The sequence below is a fragment of the Protomyctophum parallelum genome (genome assembly GCF_964188405.1).
Source record: "Protomyctophum parallelum genome assembly, chromosome: 17".
Classification (NCBI taxonomy): domain Eukaryota; kingdom Metazoa; phylum Chordata; class Actinopteri; order Myctophiformes; family Myctophidae; genus Protomyctophum; species Protomyctophum parallelum.
The window spans coordinates 11,079,902-11,101,231 of NC_139719.1; the positions used below are offsets into that span (position 1 = coordinate 11,079,902).

Here is a 21,330-nt window from a genome sequence, read left to right on the forward strand (position 1 = left end):
GGACCCTGGGGAAGAAGAAGAGGAAAGTTATACAGAACTCTAGTTGGTAGATAGCCTAGACCGGAGTCTCAGGCCCCAACCCTGTACTTACCTTGTGCTCTGACCGCTTGCTAACACCCCTCTCATCCTCTGCAGTGACATTTCAATCCAAGGAGACCTGACCTCAAGGAAGAATGTTGTCTCATGCATAATCTGATGTGATATTGACTTTTGTCTGACATTATCTGAAATAAAACAAGGGGCGCCACCGTGTGTCAAACCCTTGATACTGCATTCTGACTCCTGATTCCCACCCGACCTCCCACAGTACGCACACACACACATACAATTACACACACACACACACACACACACACACACACACACACACACACACACACACACACACACACGTACGCACACACACACATGTACGCACACACCCACACACACAAACATGCACGTACACACACACACACACACGCACCCACTCACATGCATGCACGAATGCGCACACACCAAAACAATAGTCATTTCCAACTTGATATTGTGGAGATGTCATTTGTCGGCAGTGCAAAAACATGTCCTCTAAAAAGCGAGAAAGGCACCTCTCTCTTTTTAAAACTATATTTTATTGTCTCTTTCCACAGTGGTAGGAGTGAGTGTTTAAGTTGGACATTTGCATGAAGCTGCAAATGTTGGACAGGGTTTAAACTGTCCTGTGTCTATAGATTAGAATTATCTTCTGCCTGACATGATTTACATAAACACACATTTTAAAATTAACGGTATTTACGACAAAGCCGAGGGGAGGGGAGGGGAGGGGGATGACCTTTATAGAACACCGTCCTGGGGTGAAGGGACACCAGAAAGCAGTAACAGCAGAGGAGAAGAGAGAAGACAACTGGACCGTTAAGGTGCGTTCAAATATATATATATATATATATATATATAGTCCCTTCCTTAGAAGGTATTTTTCTTTTTTCGATGTCTATGCCTGCTAACTAGACTTGCACCTCCTACGGGTCTTTTTTGATGTGCAGGAGTCCCTTTTTTGTCTCATATATATATTTATTCATTTTGGCGCTTCAATTGCTTCACTTTGGTCAGTGTTGGTGAAATAGTCCCCTTATCTCGCGTTGCGTGCCGATGTGTTTTTCGTGCCGCGTGTTTTTCATGAAAGACAAATGCTTTGCAATGATTCAGAATCATGAATAACCCCCTAGTTTGTCACATTAAAATGTCACATTAAAATGTGACATTTTTGCTGTATATGTTTTCAATGGTATACCCCAACATTCAACCGCTGAATTTTCCAAGATCCACAATTTATAATGTTTTAACATGTTATTTATATAATGATCATGTTTTAACATTTTATTTATATAAATGTTTTAACATGTTATTTATATAATGATCATGTTTTAACATGTTATTTATATGATGATCATGTTTTAACATTTTATTTATATAAATGTTTTAACATGCTATTTATATAATGATCATGTTTTAACATGTTATTTATAATTATAATGATCATGTTTTAACATGTTATTTATATAATGATCATGTTTTAACATGTTAATTATATCATGTTTTAACATGTTATTTATATAAATGTTTTAACACCTTAAAGTAACGGTTACTTTTGCAATTTCCTTTTAAATCCTAGATTGACTGACCAATCAGAAGAACCTCCTCCTGGGTCAAAGGCCGACGAGGAGAGGAGAGGAGAGGAGAGAGCAGGGTGGTCAGAAGGTCAAAGGTCAGAAGATGGGGGCGTGTCTGGCCTCGGTCAAGGACACTCTCTCCCAGGCCGTGTTCACGCCCTCCTCCCTGCTGGGGGGGCGTGGCCTTCTGCACATGCTCCAGATGGTCCTGGGCGTGGCTACCTTCCTCCTGGGAGCCTGCAGAGGTAGAGCCGCAGTCGCTCGTTACTAGCCTGGTTAACACAAAAAATGCTGGAAACGTATCCATACGCTTTATTAATATCGAACGCCGTACGCGCGAAGCGTATGTATACGTTTTATACGTTTTTTTATTGCTTACTGTACATCAACGTCCTATGCTCCAGGACACCGAAGAAAATAACAGCTTTCGTCTCCAGGAAGCTCCAATATGTGATCCGGGAGTAAAAAGCCCCTCCCTCCTGAAAAGAGGTCTGTCTGTGGCGAAGACGCTCCCTCCTCCAATGCCTCCATTACACGTATGGGTCTGCACGGCAACGGCATAGACCAACGCAGATGTCAGGGCATCTAAAATGGAGTTACCCATACTCTAGTGTCTGTGAATACACTCGATTCCCCCTCCCCTCCTGTTTCTACATGGTTTCTCCCGAGGAAGCTTTGTGGGGGGAGTCTCTTGATCGCTTTGGCAGTTTGAGTTCCCCCCCCCAGGCCCCACTGCGCCTTGCGATCGCCTTGCACCGCCGACACAGCCCTCTCTAATTCTTTCCAACGACAACTCACCGGTCTGCCGCCTCATTCTCGGAAATATAAACCCGTATATAAACCAATAATAATCTCCAACGGTCGATCGCCATTTCACGGACAGGTATACGCGAAACGAATGACGTATTCTCGAAGGACCGCCATAGGAGAAGCAGTATACATCTGACCAACTGTCTTTTTTTCGCCGTCGCGTCAGCCATGTTTGGACAAAGAAGCAGTATACTAGGCTAGCAGATATCACACCGTGGAACCCCCCCCACACTGCGAGTTGCGATCGATCGTTTTGCAGTTTGCAATGCTACTCTCATTCTCGGAAAAAAGATTCTCGGCAGTTGATCACCATAATCGCCATAGCGCCTTCGCCAGCCAATTGCAGTGATAAGGCGTCTGGGACGTAATCGACCCGTTTGTAATGGATAACTAATACAATCCTAAGCTGCGGAAGCCATCGTGTTGTCTGTCATTTTGTCGAAATCACAGCCAGCCTGGCTACGCTTATCGCTCCTGTGGTTCATGTCCAGACATGTCGTGGAACCCCCCCCCCCCACTGCGAGTTGAGTCGCTCCTGTGGTTCATGTCCAGACATGTCAACCTCTCAAGTCACTGTTATGCTATCAAACGATCTGTTGATTTTGTTTACTGAGACAATGATCACATATGTGCATAGAATCATCATCATCATGACGTTATCATGACAGGCAGATATAAACATAAATAAAGTATCAACTACACACTGAATGAAAGCCCTAAATGTCTAATTTTAGGAGGAAAACAAATAAAATACACATATCCCATATACTGTTTGTCAATACTAGACTATTGAATCCATTTCATTTATAAAATTCTCTTTTTCAGAGAGAACTTTAGCCCATTCTGACCTGAGATCAGATTCATACGAGGTTTCCACTGGACACACACTGGTCTGATTAGAGAAAGCATGGACCTATAGAACTATTATTCACAAAATAAGGCATATAGCGACATGTACATACTATATACCGTATGAAACAGAAGACTCTCTGCTTTCATAAGAAAAAAACTAATACTGTAATAATAATAAAAATCACACCCATGTGAAGTGAGCAGTGCAATGTTGTGAAGTGAGCAGTGCAACATTGCACTGCTCACTTCACAGGGGTGTGATTTTCATTATTATTACAGTAGAAGTATTTTTCTTATGAAAGCAGAGAGTCTTCTGTTTCATACGGTATATAGTATGTATAGGCCTTATTTTGTGAATATTTAGTTGTCAGTTCCTTGTCTTGTCTAAAATACTCTGAGGATTTCAGAAAATGCATGGACCTGAAGAACCATTATTCACAAAATAAGGCCTATAGCGACATGTACATACTATATACCGTATGAAACAGAAGACTCTCTGCTTTCATAAGAAAAATACTTCTACTGTAATAATAATAAAAATCACACCCATGTGAAGTGAGCAGTGCAATGTTGTGCATTGCACTGCTCACTTCACAGGGGTGTGATTTTTATTATTATTACAGTAGAAGTATTTTTCTTATGAAAGCAGAGAGTCTTCTGTTTCATACGGTATATAGTATGTACATTTCGCTATAGGCCTTATTTTGTGAATAATAGTTCTTCTGGTCCATGCATTTTCTGAAATCCTCTCTGGTGGGCGCAAGCTGCATTCAATAGCCAATTACTGACAAACTATACATGGGACCATGTGTATTTGTTTTCCTCCTAAAAGTAGACATTCAGGGCTTTCATTCAGTGTGTAGTATGTATATGATATTATTTGTGTTCATTTTTATATCTGTCTGTCAATGTCTGTCAACTTCAACCTTCCATATCTCTGCTGTTTTTTCAAGCGAGCAGCGTGCCTTCAAAAGCAGGTTTTAGAAAAAGGTCAATATCTCCAGAATGGAAGATGGTAGAATCATAATTTTTTTTTAAAATTGAAGTGGACATGTTTGGCCTACTTTTTATTTATGCGATGTGATTCTAGCTATAAGAGGCCCCTCGCTGTGGGCCCCTAAAAAGTTCAAAAGTCCAATGTTAATCGCTTAGCACCAGCAAGCCTGAGCAAATAGAAAACTCTAGCATACAATGTGTTAATAAACCAGACCGAATCAGCCGTTGGCAAAAGAAAATTGCCTACCGGCGGATTTCGGTCTGGAGAGGCTCAATTTTACGCCCATTTCCTACACCAGAGAATGTGGGCGCCCAATAGGGACACGGTATGCAATATGGGCGGGCTTTGGTACAGTGACGTTCAATGCTTGAGACCTTTGACTGACAGTAGCTCTGACCAATTGAGAAAATGTTTCCCTGGAAATGAAATCCAAGCTGAGCCTCCCCAGACTAATATCCCGCGGATCCGTGCGATATTAGTCTGGTTTATTAACCAGACTAGCTCGTTACGCCATCACCTCGGTTGATTGGTTGATTGGTTGATTGGCTGGCTGCATGGCTGACTGGCTGGCAGACATTATGCACAGGACAAAAGCAAGACACGATGTCTAAGGCCTCGATCACACATTTCAAACATTCCGTCCGTGTTTCATGGCCTCAATGCTTTTCCAATGGACGTCACGTGGTTTGAACAAACTTGTGTCTGATTTGAGCCACGGAACCACCATTTGATGACATTTAGCCTCTCGGAACCAAAACTAAAGACTATTTTGTTGTCGATTCTATAATATTTTGTCAACAATTCCATGGTGTATTGATGTTGGTACCATATAAGATAACAGGCAAATTAACAATTCTTCTACATTCTCTAACTGAGTAGATTCTTGTAAATAATGCAGATGTTTAATACTTTATTTATGTTCTACAGGCGCGGGGCGGGCACTAAATGGGTTCATGTATTCTCTGCAGGCGCGGGCAGCCACAGCTACTGGGTGTGGGCCATGTTCTGCTGGGCGTTCTGCCCGCTGGTCACTCTGGTCATCACCGTCATCGAGCTGTTCAAACTGGACGTGATCCTGGACCTGTTCTGTCTGGACTGGGCCGACCTCGCCACGGGCGTGGCCATGAGCTCCGCCCTGATGACCCTGGCCGCCGCCGCCGCCTATGCCAACTTCTACATGTGCTGGAGCTGCGTCTACGCCTGGCTGATGACCGCGCTCGCCTTCCTGTGTGGCGCCGCCTACCTGCTGGAGGTCGTCAAGGACAAGGTATGATTTGATTGATTGATTGATTAGTTAATTAGACATAAATGTATAAACAGCAACAGTTTGTTTACAGTTTACACTCTGTCCAAAATGATAATTTATCACACTCTTAATCCATAGAGATTTACAGTAATAAGAACAACACATGGTGATACATCACATACATAGAAATGGTCATCTAGAATCATATAAGAACTTAACAGTGGAATATATTATTCTATATATGATACACTATATAGTGCTATGTCTACATAAAATACTGTTACATAAGTTGAGTCTTTGCATACGCCTGTAAGGTCGTTGAGGCTAAGGCAAGGGCTTGCGCTCTCGTTTCCATTCAGGCCCTAAGCAATCAATTCATATCATAGACACGACATGAATAATAACAACAATGTTGCTGTCGGAGAAGTTAGAAAAGAGACCGTGCTTATTTTATCAAAAATGACTGTCCTTTTCTTGTTGTTGTGGTTGCCAGATCCTGGACAGGAAGAAGGGCAGCTACCTGGCGGCTCTCCCCGGTTTCTGGAAGGTTCTGGAGGCGTTCGTTTCCTGTCTCATCTTCGTCTCGCTGACGGGATACCATGGCAAGCCCTGGCTCACGCTGTGAGTTGGTTGTTTATTGGCTCACGCTGTGAGTTGGTTGTTTATTGGCTCACGCTGTGAGTTGGTTGTTTAACTTGTTTATTGGCTCACGCTGTGCGTTGGTTGTTTATTGGCTGACGCTGTGAGTTGGTTGTTTATTGGCTCACGCTGTGCGTTGGTTGTTTATTGGCTGACGCTGTGAGTTGGTTGTTTATTGGCTGACGCTGTGAGTTGGTTGTTTATTGGCTGACGCTGTGCGTTGGTTGTTTATTGGCTGACGCTGTGAGTTGGTTGTTTATTGGCTGACGCTGTGAGTTGGTTGTTTATTGGCTGACGCTGTGAGTTGGTTGTTTATTGGCTGACGCTGTGAGTTGGTTGTTTATTGGCTGACGCTGTGAGTTGGTTGTTTATTGGCTGACTGGCGTTATTAGTTATTATTCCACATGTTAGAATGTGAACCCGGACATGTTGAGTACCCTAAGGTTTTATGTTATAAATGTTGAGTAGGGGTCCCCACTGCATGTAGAAATGTTGAGTAGGGGTCCCCAGCATGTAGAAACTGATGTTATAAATGTTGAGTATGGGTCCCCAGCATGTAGAAACTGATGTTATAAATGTTGAGTATGGGTCCCCAGCATTTAGAAACTGATGTTATAAATGTTGAGTAGGGGTCCTCAGCATGTAGAAACTGATGTTATAAATGTTGAGTATGGGTCCCCAGCATGTAGAAACTGATGTTATAAATGTTGAGTAGGGGTCCCCAGCATGTAGAAACTGATGTTATAAATGTTGAGTAGGGGTCCCCAGCATGTAGAAACTGATGTTATAAACAGGGCTGCACACAACTTTTTTGGTCTACTTTGGTCTAGGAGCACCTGGAGGAGTTTCTTGGTGCTCCTAAAATGCGGCGACCCGTCTCGCCGGATGGATAAAAGAGGGATGAATAACTTATAGCAAAACGATATTTATTGGATGAGTGGGGAGTCAATGGAGGGTATTGCAACTCTAGATTTAGCCCTAGAATGGCTCTTGTTGTAGATTCATACCATTATTAAAAATATCTAAATTTGCTAAAATCTAGGTCCATGTGTGGTCCAGCCCTATGGAATGCATATTCTAATAAAAACAACTTCATACTTCCTAAGGATAATATGAGCATCAAAGCAATATTTAGATTTTTTATTATTTTGTATTTAAATAACCGATCTACTAGCTCACAACGTGTTGCAACACGTTGTGAGCTTGCAGATCAGCTATTTTTTTTAACATGCGACACATCGTACGGCGAAGCATACATCAGGCTTCCCTTTTCTGAGGCGACGTAGTCAGACAGTCAGACACACATGGCTCCTCGGTGCAAAAATAAACAGTGACCGTGTACACTACTCGACTTTACGATAATAAGGGACAGTATGTCGAGACACGGTGTTCATGTTGGGCAGCAGCAGTGCCAGTCCGCAATGCTTTAAACTCTTCCCACTCCACTATGTCGGAACTAAAACCTTAGTAGGCTACCTGTAAAAAGTCGGTGGCCGGTGCTAGGCTGTGATAGCGAGAGAGACGGCATCGCACACGAGCAACCATGCTGCTCCAGCACCCGGAAAACAAACACAAGCACAGCGGCAAATGGGAAGAGTGCAAAGCATCCAAAGCAAACCTTTTACACCGGGGACTACAGTAGTTTGCTATCTGAAACGGAGAAGACGAAACTATTTGTGTCAGGTTTTTTCAGTAGTAAACTCCTGTCCAGTGTCCTCCTGCTGTCAACCGCCCTCCTCCCAGCTCCCAGCAGAAAGCAGCATGGAATCCTCCCCCTTTCGAGTAAGGACGCGCTGTGATTGGCCACAATGGCCAGTGCACTTGTGCAAGACGCGCTGTGATTGGCCAGTAGCCACTTTGAGTGGCAGTCGGTGGAAAATGCTCTCGCCACAGAATTTACTAGTATTCTGGCCATAATAAATAATCATTCTAGGCGGCCCCGGCTGTTGGTACACAGAAGCGCTTCCCGGCGCTTGATTGACAGCGCATTTTGAATTTTGACAACGCATGCGCGGTGGCGCACCACTTATGTGCAGCCCTGGTTATAAATGTTGAGTAGCGGTCCTGGAACAACATATTTTCAGAATGGGGTCGGCAGCCAATTATATATAATTTTGGGGGTCCTTAACATGAAAATGTTTGAGAACCACTGACATAGAAACATCCATCCATCCATCCATCCATCTATCTAAAACCGCTTATCCATAGTCGGGTCATGAGTGCTCCAGACTTCCTCTCCAGAGCAACATTAGTGACTTCCTCCTGGGGGATTCCGAGACGTTCCAAGGCCAGTGTCGATGTCGATGTCTTTCCACCAACTGCGCCTTGGTCTGCCCCGGGGTCTCCTCCCAGTGGGACGTGGTCCTTGGTCTGCCCCGGGGTCTCCTCCCAGTGGGACGTGATCCTTGGTCTGCCCCGGGGTCTCCTCCCAGTGGGACGTGATCCTTGGTCTGCCCCGGGGGTCTCCTCCCAGTGGGACGTGCGTCGAGGACCTCCCTGGGAAGGCGCCCGAGAGGCATCCTAACCAGATGCCCGAACCACCTCAGCTGGCTCCTTTCCAGGCGAAGGAGCAGCGGTTCTACTCCGAGTCTCTCTTGTGTGACTGAACTTCTCACCCTAGCTCTAAGGTAGATGCCAGCCACCGGTCGAAGAAAACTCATTTCGGCCGCTTGTATTCGCGACCTTATTCTTTCGGTCATGACCCACACTTCATGTGTTTCGTGTGTGTTTCTCCAGGTGTGTGGTGCTGTACATCGTCCCCTTCCCCATCATCCCTCTGATCATCGCCGTCAACGTGCTGAAGAAGCTGAGGAAGTGCGTGCCGTTCGACCTGGACCGCGCCTCCTTCCTCTTCCTGGCTCTCTCCGTGGCTCTGTACGCCACGGCGGCCGTCTTGTGGCCGGTGTTCATGTTCCGCGGGAACCCGCGGCCCTCCGAGTGCCCGCCCAGCTACTGCGTGTGGGCCGTGGAGCTGATGGTGGCGCTGTTCACCTTCGTCAACCTGGGCCTCTTCGCCACCGACCTGGCCTTCACGCTGCTCGGGCTGTGCGGCTTCAAGCGCGGATGAGTCGCGGTCGCGGTGGTGCTGTTTGTTTACCAAACACTCAGTCCAACAGAGACATTTAGCACCACAACAAAGACTCAGTCCAACAGAGACATTTAGCACCACAACAAAGACTCAGACCAACAGAGACATTTAAATACCAAAACAAACACTCAGTCCAACAGAGACATTTAGCACTAAAACAAACACTCAGTCCAACAGAGACATTTAGCACTAAAACAAACACTCAGTCCAACAGAGACATTTAGCACAAAAACAAACACTCAGTCCAACAGAGACATTTAGCACCACAACAAACACTCAGTCCAACAGAGACATTTAGCACTAAAACAAACACTCAGTCCAACAGAGACATTTAGCACAAAAACAAACACTCAGTCCAACAGAGACATTTAGCACTAAAACAAACACTCAGTCCAACAGAGACATTTAGCACAAAAACAAACACTCAGTCCAACAGAGACATTTAGCACAAAAACAAACACTCAGTCCAACAGAGACATTTAGCACTAAAACAAACACTCAGTCCAACAGAGACATTTAACACCAAAACAAACACTCAGTCCAACAGAGACATTTAACACCACAACACGTGCGTGTGTGTGTGTGCGTGCGTGAGTGAGTGCGTGCGTGTGTGTCTGTGTGTGTGCGTGCGTGAGTGCGTGCGTGCATGTGTGGGTCGGACCCAAACTTACAAAAAATAATTATTTATTAATGCATACTATATGCAGATGTGCTATTTTTTATGTAAAATCATTGGTATACAGTATGTTTCTGTGTGGAATTCTTACAAATGTGGGACTTTTGGAGGGCATTCTTTTTTTCTATTATTGAAGTTGTACAACACTGGTCTCGTGCTTAATGCGCTTAATTTATGAATAAACTGTCTTGCGTGCATGCGCGCCTATGTTCGTGCGTGCATGAGCGTGCACCTGTGTGCATGCATGTGTAGGCTACTTTCCAAAACTGTATAAAATGTCTGTCGACTTGCATCCATTATGACACATATTTATTCATATGTATGTATTGCTGGAGTATTACAACACATTACAACGCTCTTTTAAAATGTGCTTTGTCTTGTGCTTGTGTGTGCGTCTCTCATAGCTAATGAGACAGATAATTCAAAGCAGAGAGACAGATAATTCAAATCTACACACAATGGCAGTTGTATGCCATTGTGTGTAGATTTGAATTATCTGACTCTGCTCTACTGTAGTGATTTTATCCTGTGTTCAATGCGTTTCTGCGTTTGTGTCACTGCGCAAGAAGCATGGAATACGGATGTGTATATTACAGGAAACTCCCATTAAACTGTTCAACAAACTCCCGTAAACTCACGAATTGTACCACAATCACACCTGTATATTACCGTATATTAACTGTATATGCTGCTAAACTTGAGGTTTACGGGCAAAATAGTGCCCATAAATGCCCGTTAACTCCTCTTTTCATGAGAGGGAGAGAGGTGGTGGAGTTAGCTGCTTTAGCAGACAGTTTGCGAGGGGGAGGTGGTGGAGTTAGCTGCTTTATAGCAGACAGTTTGAGAGGTGCTGGAGTTAGCTGCTTTAGCAGACAGATTGAGAGGGGGAGAGGTGGTGGAGTTAGCTGCTTTATAACAGACAGTTTGAGAGAGGGAGAGGTGGTGGGATATAAAAAAAATCCTTGTCTTTTAGTCTTAATAGCCATAATGCAGTGCTAGTTTTGACAGGTAAGATTTAGTCTTTAATACACTTTTAAATAACACTGTTTTAGTCCTATTTTAGCCATCTGAAATTGTTTGGTCTCAGTCTAGTCTTATACTTAAGTCGACTAAATATCACAATATTACTCTTTTAGTGTTAGTGTGTGTGTGTACACGAACACAGCAGTGATGTCTGAGGAGCAGCAAGCCAACAACATCTGCGCTCCACCCAGCCACAAGGAGGAGGAGGAGGTTAAGGTATGCTATACATATGTACTATGACGTGCTATGACTACATACAATGCAATTATAGTGCTGTCTACATAACATGCTATAAGTCTGTATCAAATGCTATCTAAGTCTACAGAAATGCTATCTAAGGGGGTGGGGTAAGTGCTATGGGCCATGATGGAGTCTGAAAAGGTGGGTTTTCAGACTACGGCGGAAGATTGGGAGTGATGCTGCAGTTCTGACTGCAATGGGAAGTGCATTCCACAGTTTTGGAGCCAGAAGGGAGAAGAGTTTGCTGCGAGATATTTTCAGCTCCATGAAATAATCGCATGGTTAGAAACCCTTAAACCACAGGTCAGTCACTATCTAACTAAATAGTGGAAAAGTGTGTATTTATATTATGTATTATATATTTTTTTCAAATTGTGCCATTATGTCATGCGAGGCACATCTCTGTCTAATCCTTGTCAGGAACAGGCTCGGGTTGAGGATGAGAACCCGGATCCGTATCAGGGACACACCCCCGGTGACAATATACCCTGTTTAACGGTGAAAAAACACACAGTATACATTTATACATTCCTGACTGAATCCTACTTGTATTGAAATACTCAAATTACTTTCAGTACACTAAATTTAATTGGATTGTTTACATGAATGTTATTGTTTTTATATTTTCATAATCTTTGCCCACTTTGCTCTTTTCTTTATATGGAATGAACATGTGAAAGCTGATGCGCTTTTATTGTGACGGGGAAAGTTTCTAAACGGCTCAGCCTGCATATTTCCATGTGCTGATCTACAAGCTCACAACGTGTGGTGGACACAACGCGTTGTGAGCTTGTAAATCTGCTATTTTCAGCATGCAACACACCACGTCGTACGACGAAGAATATACCAGGTTTCACGCGGGAGATGTATTTTGTTCGAGTGTACAGCTCATGCTGAAATCTTTTTATTTTCGTTGCAGAACACCATTGAATGGCCACCACTGACACGAGGAGCCAAATGAATTTTAGTTGAGCCAGTGTTTTTATGGTGTTTGGTTGGTGAAGGAGGAGCCATTTTATTGTTTCGATGGTGTTTGGTTGGTGAAGGAGGAGCCTTTTTTTTATTTTTACCATCAATAAAAACCGGTTTAGCACAAGTGTCTGATTTTGTAAACGCCAAGCGCATTCATTTATATCACTGACCTGTGTAGGCTATGTATTATTTATGGTTTTGCACCTTATTCTTAAGACCTTTAGGGCTCCATTATGCAAGTCATATAATATTGCATATAATATTACAGTTTTATGAGCTGGGGGCGTGTGGAAAGTCATATAGCAATTTTAAGCATGTTTTGACACCCCGTGGAGTGCGCAAAACGGCCTTGAATTAGTCATGGGAGTGTTTAGGGCGTTTTCTCCTTCCAGCCAATTATGCCTTTAAAAGTCAGCTGATCACCTGCGGTCTGTGCAAAGCTATTATGATGGTGGACATTGAAGATGTCCCAAACAGACGGAGGTCTCTTCGGTTCTCCGCCGAAGAAGTTCGAGTGCTCGTGCATGAGGTCAAAGCACGTCAACAGGCCATTTACGGGACTCCTTCCCTGCCTCCCCGCCTCGACCATATAAAGCAGGCGTGGGCTGAGGTGCAGGCGGCCGTCTGTGCATCCTCCGGAGTCACCCGCAGAGTGTGGCACAGATAAAAAAAAGGTTTGCCGATCTCCGGAGGACGAGCAAACAGAAGGTATGTTGAGTACTTGAGTTGAATATTGACATTGACCAGAATGGCTTGGGGATTAATAGAGGTGGCTCTCCATGGCCTATTGCCTTATATTGAAATTGACAATAGATTATTCAATCCAAAGGTCACCGCAAACCGACGGCAGCAGTCGGCCACGGGAGGAGGAACAGCTACGTTGGAGGTTCTCACACCAGCCGAGGACCTCGCCGCCTCTACCCTCTGCACCGAAAGCATAAAGGGCTTCGGTGGGGTTGAGGTCGGCGGGGTATCTGGTAATCAAATTTCCTTCCAATTCCACTTATTATTTGGGGGTGGAACCGTGGAGAGCATTCTCCCAAATTAACACCACCTGGTTTATGATGGCCGAGTGTATAGGCGCATGCATGCCACGCAATTCCATAAAATTAAAACAACTGAAGGCAGTTATTTCGTTATCAAAACGAAAAAAGAAAAAAAAAATTGGTCAAGATAATAACCACACGCTTTTGGACTGCAATGTTTGTCAGCTTCAACAAGCTTGCAGCCAACTACCTGTCTAAATTCACGTGTAGTAAATTCTACACGTATATACGGTGGAAATGGCTATAGATATATTTTTAAATTAAATAATATCAAACGGGTTATTGGCTATAAGTCCAAAAAGAGTGGAAGGCATCAGTTTCTTTCGGGTTTTTTTAACAATTGGATTTCAGAAGATTCATGTGTTTTTTTCTTTTCTTTGTGTGGTTATCTTATCCCAATTCCTTATTTTTTCGTTGGATTTCGCTGCCTTCAGTTTTAATTTGCATGGCCTATACACCAGGTGGTGTAATGTGGGAGAATACACATCTCGGTAACATAGCATGGCTAATAAATAGTATAATAATGGCCAATCTCACAATGAGAAATCACATGTGGATCCTATGCATAGCCTATAGCTAACAACATTTACCCATTGGAAAGGAATGAGACACCATTACACAAATCTCCAAACTTAAATGTATTGCAACGAATGCAGTCAAACAATGCAGCTAATTTCATTCATAATATTAATTCCACAGATGGCTCCTAGGCCGCCTCCAACGTAGCTGCTGAATCCGACCAGGAGGAGGGGGTTGGCGGGTCGGAGTCGGAGCCAGAAGCGGGGGAAGGACCGTCGGGGAGTGTGCCTACGGGAGCGACCGAGGCCGCGAGTCGTCTCAGGCGGGGACCCCATCGAGCACTGTCCAGGGACGGGGATCGCCCGTTCCTGGACATGCAGCAGGCGGGGTTCCAAATGCTGGAGAACACCCTGGGACGGCTCGCTGCCTCACATGAGCGGGCCACCGAAGCGCCCGTGCGCAGCGCTAATGCGATGGAGCGCTGTGCTGTAACGTGGGAGCGGCTCGCTCATCTGGGATCGTTAACAGTTTGACTGTTTTTTACGATTAACCCGCATTTTAATCAACCCCCCTTCACTGCCGAGATTGTTGTATTACCTTTAGAGCATACGCTGAATTATTTGGGCTTTTAATCCGCGAAAATCCATCAAAAAAAGCTCCCGTGGTTTGTTATGATCTGTGTGTAGCATCCACCATCTTGGTGCACCCGGAAGACGCACACAAGATTGGTTTCAATGAGGCGTTGCATCCAATGCATTTCCATTGGCCTCAATTTCCCAGAAGCCCTAGCAGCCCACAGCATGTGACGATTTCCGGTTTTGTCATCACAGCGAAGGCATCCAGTCTCATACTCCGCGACGAAGACGGATTTTCTTTTGATTCATTACATTACGGCGGATTAAACACATAAAACAAAAGGCGGGTATGTCCGATACGGCAGCGACATTAACCTGGAGTAATCCATTCAAGGCACGGAAACTGTTAAGGCACCCTCCTCCGACGGCCCAAGCCCCTCCACCAACGCCCGCACCTCCAGCTCCACCATCGGCACCACCACCAGCACCACCGGCACCGGAACCTCGCTCTTCCCCCAGCACCAACACCAGAACGGCCCGTCGCCGACTTTATAGTTCTCCGACTCCTGGTCGTTCCCGTGGCCGAGGTCCACGCCTGCGTGGGCCGAGGCGGAAAAAATGATTAATTGACCTCATGCACGAGCACCTTTTTCTTTTTTCATGTTTGATATTATTTAAATTATTTATTTTTATACGTTTACAGCAATAAAGCTGTGATTATTATTTGCAATAAATATTTCTAAATACAAGCTTACCCGTTTTCTGTGCGAGTGAAACTCAAGTTCAAATGTGTTCAAGGAAAGAACAGGTCATCTGGTTTAAGTTCAACTGCAGACAGGAAGACAAGGGAGACGTTAATAGTCTGGCAAAATGGAACAGCTTTCTGTGCATTTATTTTATTTCAGAATAAACACACCTCCGCATGTGAGTTGCAATTGCAAATCGAGAGAAGGGTCTCGGAGCTGTTTCCCGGGCGAGGAGCTATCTGGGGGTCACTGTCCATTGGATAGACCAAGAGACACTCCAGATCCAGTCTGCAGCGCTTGCTTGCCGTAGATTAATAGGTAGACATACATTTGATGTATTAGCTGGTTTGCTGGAGGACATACATAAAGATTTCAAAATACAGAACAAAGTTAGTCTCACAACCACAGACAATGGGTCAAACTTTGTCAAGGCCTTCCAAGTCTTTGCCGATGTTCAAAAAGAGGTGAATGACTTGAAGCAAGAGCGAGAAGAGGAAGAGGAAGATGAGAGTGAAGAAGTGATTTACACTGAACTGACAGACATCCTATTCCTCTCGAACGAAGATGAGGATCAGGATTACCACTTACCACCTCACCAGAGATGCGCCAGTCACACACTCAACCTCGTGGCAACCAGAGATGCAGAAAATGCACTAAAAAAGTCATTCAAAAGAATATCCAGATCCACAATGGCAAAATGTCAAGCCCTCTGGAACAAACAGAGTCCCAGCAAGCAGGCTTCAGACACCATCAAGGAAATACTTAACACCCAGCTGGTCATTCCTAATGCAACTCGCTGGAACTCCACCTACGACTCCCTGGAGAGACTTAAGAAAATCATTGCTGGAGAAGGAGACCTGGACAATGTGATGTTCAACCTTGACATAGTTCGCTTCAAAGAAATAGAGAAGACATTCATCAGTGAATATGTCACGGTAAATGATGTATTCACTTCAGTTTACACTAGCAGTTTTGAAACAAGTGTACTATCATATCAGCAGTTGAAGTGCAATATAATTGTCATTGAGTTAATATTATAACATTAAATCCAGTTTATTAGATTCAGTGTTTCGTATGACGTTATAACAAATGTCTTTGTTTGTTTGTTTACAGGTGGTTGCTCCTTTGGCAAAAGCCCTGGATGTCCTCCAGTCTGACAAGATGGCCTACTATGGAGTGTTGCTGCCCACTATTGCGATCCTCATAGACAAACTGCAGAAGATCAAGACAGAATCCCAGCTCCAGCATTGTATTCCATTGGCTGACGCTCTCATCGAGGGGGTGAAGCAGAGGTGAGACTTGGACACCCCTGCACACACTCTCTCTCTCTCTCTCTCTGAGTGAGGAGGGTCATACAGTATGTTGTTTACTAGGCAACAGGTGAGGTCAGGTGTGTGTTGCTATATTTCTTTGTCTAATTTGTCTACTATCTATGTATTTGGCAACTGACCAGTGACCCCCATCTGAAAATAGTTGGTGCATACAAAATTTGTGTTGTGAAAATGTTTTCTAAACTATTCAAAAATGTTCACATTTCTTTCAAGCTAAAAAAAGGCTGATCTATAATATAAGCTCATAATGCTGCATTGCATCACTATGCATTGCGAGCTTATAGATTGGATATTTTCAAATAGTCCATGTATATTGGGTTAAAGTGCTTAAACTTTGAAACCCTCTGTGTTAAATTAATGTTTTAAATTTTACACTGGCTGGGAGGTAGAAGACCCTCCGCTGCGCGTCGGGTCTGCCTACGCTCCCAGGCAGTGTAAAATACCCGGTAACCTGAGACCTCTCGTGGCTTATTGCTTAATTAATCTGTTTTCAGGTTTGGCTATGTGTTTGAAAACAACAAGTGTCTCATGGCAACTGCAAGCCACCCCATGTTCAAAATGGAATACATCCCAGAGGAACGGAAGAGAGCCGTGGCGATGCTTCTGAGAGAAGAGGTGAGGCGGCTGCAAACACCTTCATCTCCAACCGACAGCCGACAGTGACGAGGAACAAAGTGCGGATGATGACATCACTTCATTCTTCCCAAAGAAGAAAGAAGACAAAGTAGATGAGGTTGAAGCCTTTGAGAAGTCAACAGATGACTCCCTACAGAATGCCTTCAAATCCCTGCCCAAAATGAGAGCAGTATTTATGACGTTCAACAGTGGTGTCCCATCCAGTGCCGCATGTGAGCGGCTTTTCAGTGTTGGCAAGGACATTTTCAGTGCCAAACGCAACCGCTTATCTGATAAGAACTTTGAGAGACTGCTCATGTGTCGCGTCAACAAGCGGTTCTGCCCTGGCATATAAAAAAATATAGGCCCAACTTATTGACCTAGACACTGGTTGCTTATTTCTTTCACAGAATCTGGCAACAACTACTTCGACTACTTCCACCCCGCCCATCTTTCTTTGTTATTCGGTTCTTTGTTCTTTGTTTATCGGTAACTAGACACTTAAGTTCCCTTGCAGTACTGATCTTTTCAGATTGTTCTCACATTGAAATAAATGCTCGGTTACCTTTTGTGAGGGTACGACCTATAACAAACCTGCTCATTTTGGAGGTAACGATCTAAAACAAAAAACAGTGCATGTCAATGCTGATGTGTTCTAAATACTGACAGTTTTCTGAAAAAGCTATGTTTCGATTTTTCTAAAATAGCAGACCTACAGGCTATTTTTTGCTATTATTTGTATTGACAACCTGAAAAGTATTTATTTTATCTGATTTCAAATGCCTTTAATTATAGTTATGTTAACTTTATGAAGGGTCATGTTTGCAAATCAATAATATATCAGTATTCTGATATTAACCTGAGGGCCACATTAAGTGAGGATGTGGGCCGCCAGTTTCCCATGTATGATGTAGTACAAGTATGTGTTATTTATTTCAAAGTGCTCATTGTTTTATAATACAGAAATTATTTTATTTGTGCAAATCAGACAACATTAAATATAACGCGTGAGATTTGCAATTGTGCAATTCTGTGTATTGGTTTCTTGACAATGTTGGCTAAGACCAATTTGGACCAGAGTGGCTGGACTTTGTAAATGGTAAATAAAATGGTGCATTTATATAGCGCCTTTATCCAAGGCGCTTTACATAGATATGCATTCACCCATTCACACACCGATGCCAGAGTAAACCATGCAAGGCACCAACCTGCACATTAGGAGCAATTAGGGGTTCAGAGTCTTGCTCAAGGACACTTGAGCCCGGGTTCGAACGTCCAGTCTCTCTACGTCTGAACCACCCACGCCCCAATGACATTTCTTCTAGGGCTGTCAAATGATTACAATTTGTAATGAGAATTAATCACAGCTTAAAAATGAATCCCCATTCGAACCATGTCCAAAAATATGCCATGTTTTTTCTGTGTATTGTTGTGGGAATGGAAAGATAAAGGAAATAAGGCGGATATATACATTTACATAATATGTATGTTTTATTCTTTATAACAAAGCAGTGTGGCAGGATGGTGTGTCTCTGTGATTAGAGCCTCTGTCTGTGTAAATAGTTTAGCCTTTTATGGCAATAACAGTTTTTTTCCCCATCCAGAGAGAGTAAGATAGTGCCTAGTGGATGGGATGCATGGGGCGGGTCATGGATTAATTGCGTTACATTTTTAAATCTCAATTCATTTCACAAATTAACAGTTATTTTGACAGTTAATTTCTCCATTAAGTTCTGTTTTGTACTGAAGGCTTTATTTGTAGTCCTGTGTTTCCAGATTAATTGCTTTGTTTCAGGAGTTACGATGGATCAAATCTGCCAACAGCATCCAGCACAAAATTTACTTTTTAACCTTCAGCACTTGTTAGACAATAACTCAATTCTAGTCCTGGGTATTTTTTCTGCAGTGTTACACTAGATTGTCTACCATAGCCTACTGCAGTGCAGACCTAGTTACACTATAGATTACGTCTACCAATGCTGATGACAAATTCAGAGTCTATGAAAGTCTAATGGTGATCTCCACTCGGTGAGAAGGGTGAAGGAATGAGTGGACTCCAACAACCTATTGCTTGACAGGTATGTTTTCTCATGCCAGATAAAGCTCCTTTGAATTTAGTTGAAATTGACAAGAGGTATAACATTAGGCAGTCTTTTTTTCCCTCTTTTTTACTTCAATGAGGTGATGTCAATTAGACATGATACTGCTTAAAATGGACATTAGTGCCACGTGGTGGCGTTTGCAGAGAACTGCAGGCATATTTGCCACTGAGGTATTATGGCTTCCTGGCTGTGAGTCAGGGTTTGTGTAAGCCTTCACTGGCAGAGACATGCGGTCACTGAAGAACAGTTAAGTATGGTCATTTCTTTGTGCAAGCAAAGTTTCCATGTTCTGTGTGTATGTGTGTGTATGTATATATATATATATATATATATATATATATATATGGTTTCGTTTTTGTGGCCCAACATGTGGTTTAATCATGCTTTGAGACCCAAAACAGAATCATTTTAACAGCATGTCTGTTTTTAAACACGGGATTAATGACTGCTTTTGACCAGTACGGTCTGCTCACATCCAAGCAAGAGGAGATGTAATAATAAATATGAAATAATATAAATTTAAAAAAATATGTCTGAGCCACGGAAAAGGAATTATCCCCCCACATAGGAGAATAACACTTTGCCAAAAAAAGAAAAGAAAAGCTGAATAAATTTGAAATCATATAAATTAAAAAATATATGTCTGAGCCACAGCAAGAAACGGCAAAGGAATTATCCCCCCACATAGGAGAATAACACTTTGCAAAAAAAAGAAGCTGAATAAAGATGAAATCATATCAATTAAAAATAAAAATGTCTGAGCCACGGCAAGAAACGGCAAAGGAGAATAAAACTTTGCAAAAAAAAAAGAGTGCTGGAAACACCAAGAGAACAGAGAGCTGTAGCAGGACATTTGAGAAGTGGCAAACAACAGACAACACAAATAACTGGGTTTATATAGACACGGGGATAACCAGACACAGGTGAACACAGCTGTCAATCAACACAGGGATTGGCTCTGGGGACGACACAGGTGAACACAGCTGTCAATCAACACAGGGATTGGCTCTAGGGACAACCACACAGGTGGAGATAACTGATAATAATCACAGGGAGGCGAGACAACTCAGGTAACAGTAACTATAGGGCAGACACCGGGAAACTGCTAGGAACAATACTACAAAATAAAAGGAACACAACAGTGAAGTAAAACCTAATTTAGCGTATACTAGGCCTACCACAGGACGTGAATATGCCTGCAGTTCTCTGCAAACACCACCACGTGGCACTAATGTCCATTTTAAGCAGCCTATAGTATAGGTAGTAACTATAGGTCTACACTACAGTAGGCTATGGTAGACAATCTAGTGTAACACTGCAGAAAAAATACCCAGGACTAGAATTGAGTTATTGTCCAACAAGTGCTGAAGGTTAAAAAGTAAATTTTGTGCTGGATGCTGTTGGCAGATTTGATCCATCGTAACTCCTGAAACAAAGCAATTAATCTGGAAACACAGGACTACAAATAAAGCCTTCAGTACAAAACAGAACTTAATGAAGAAATTAGGGCTGTCAAAATAACTGTTAATTTGTGAAATTAATTAAGATTTAAAAATGTAACGCAATTAATCCATGACCCGCCCCCAAAAAACTGTTATTGCCATAAAAGGCTAAACTATTTACACAGACAGAGGCTCTAATCACAGAGACACACCATCCTGCCACACTGCATTGTTATAAAGAATAAAACATACATATTATGTAAATGTATATATCCGCCTTATTTCCTTTATCTTTCCATTCCCACAACAATACACAGAAAAAACATGGCATATTTTTGGACATGGTTCGAATGGGGATTCATTTTTAAGCTGTGATTAATTCTCATTACAAATTGTAATCATTTGACAGCCCTAGAAGAAATGTCATTGGGGCGTCGGTGGTTCAGACGTAGAGAGACTGGACGTTCGAACCCGGGCTCAAGTGTCCTTGAGCAAGACTCTGAAACCCTAATTGCTCCTAATGTGCAGGTTGGTGTCTTGCATGGTTTACTCTGGCATCGGTGTGTGAATGGGTGAATGCATATCTATGTAAAGCACCTTGGATAAAGGCGCTATATAAATGCACCATTTTATTTACCATTTACAAAGTCCAGCCACTCTGGTCCATATTGGTCTTAGCCAACATTGTCAAGAAACCAATACACAGAATTGCACAATTGCAAATTTATCACGCGTTATATTTAATGTCTGATTTGCACAAAT

General features: G+C 43.0%; 1 protein-coding gene across 1 annotated transcript; it reads left to right on the top strand.

The window, feature by feature from the left end:
• Positions 1–1,734: 1,734 nt before the first annotated feature.
• On the top strand, positions 1,735–9,260 carry LOC310874055 (myeloid-associated differentiation marker-like protein 2; the record flags this gene model as incomplete). Its single annotated transcript, XM_083786723.1, has 4 exons — positions 1,735–1,894; positions 5,277–5,575; positions 6,048–6,175; positions 8,930–9,260. The coding sequence occupies exons 1-4, from the start codon at positions 1,753–1,755 to the stop codon at positions 9,258–9,260; spliced, it is 900 nt and encodes a 299-aa protein (XP_083642849.1). The 5' UTR covers positions 1,735–1,752.
• Positions 9,261–21,330: the final 12,070 nt, after the last annotated feature.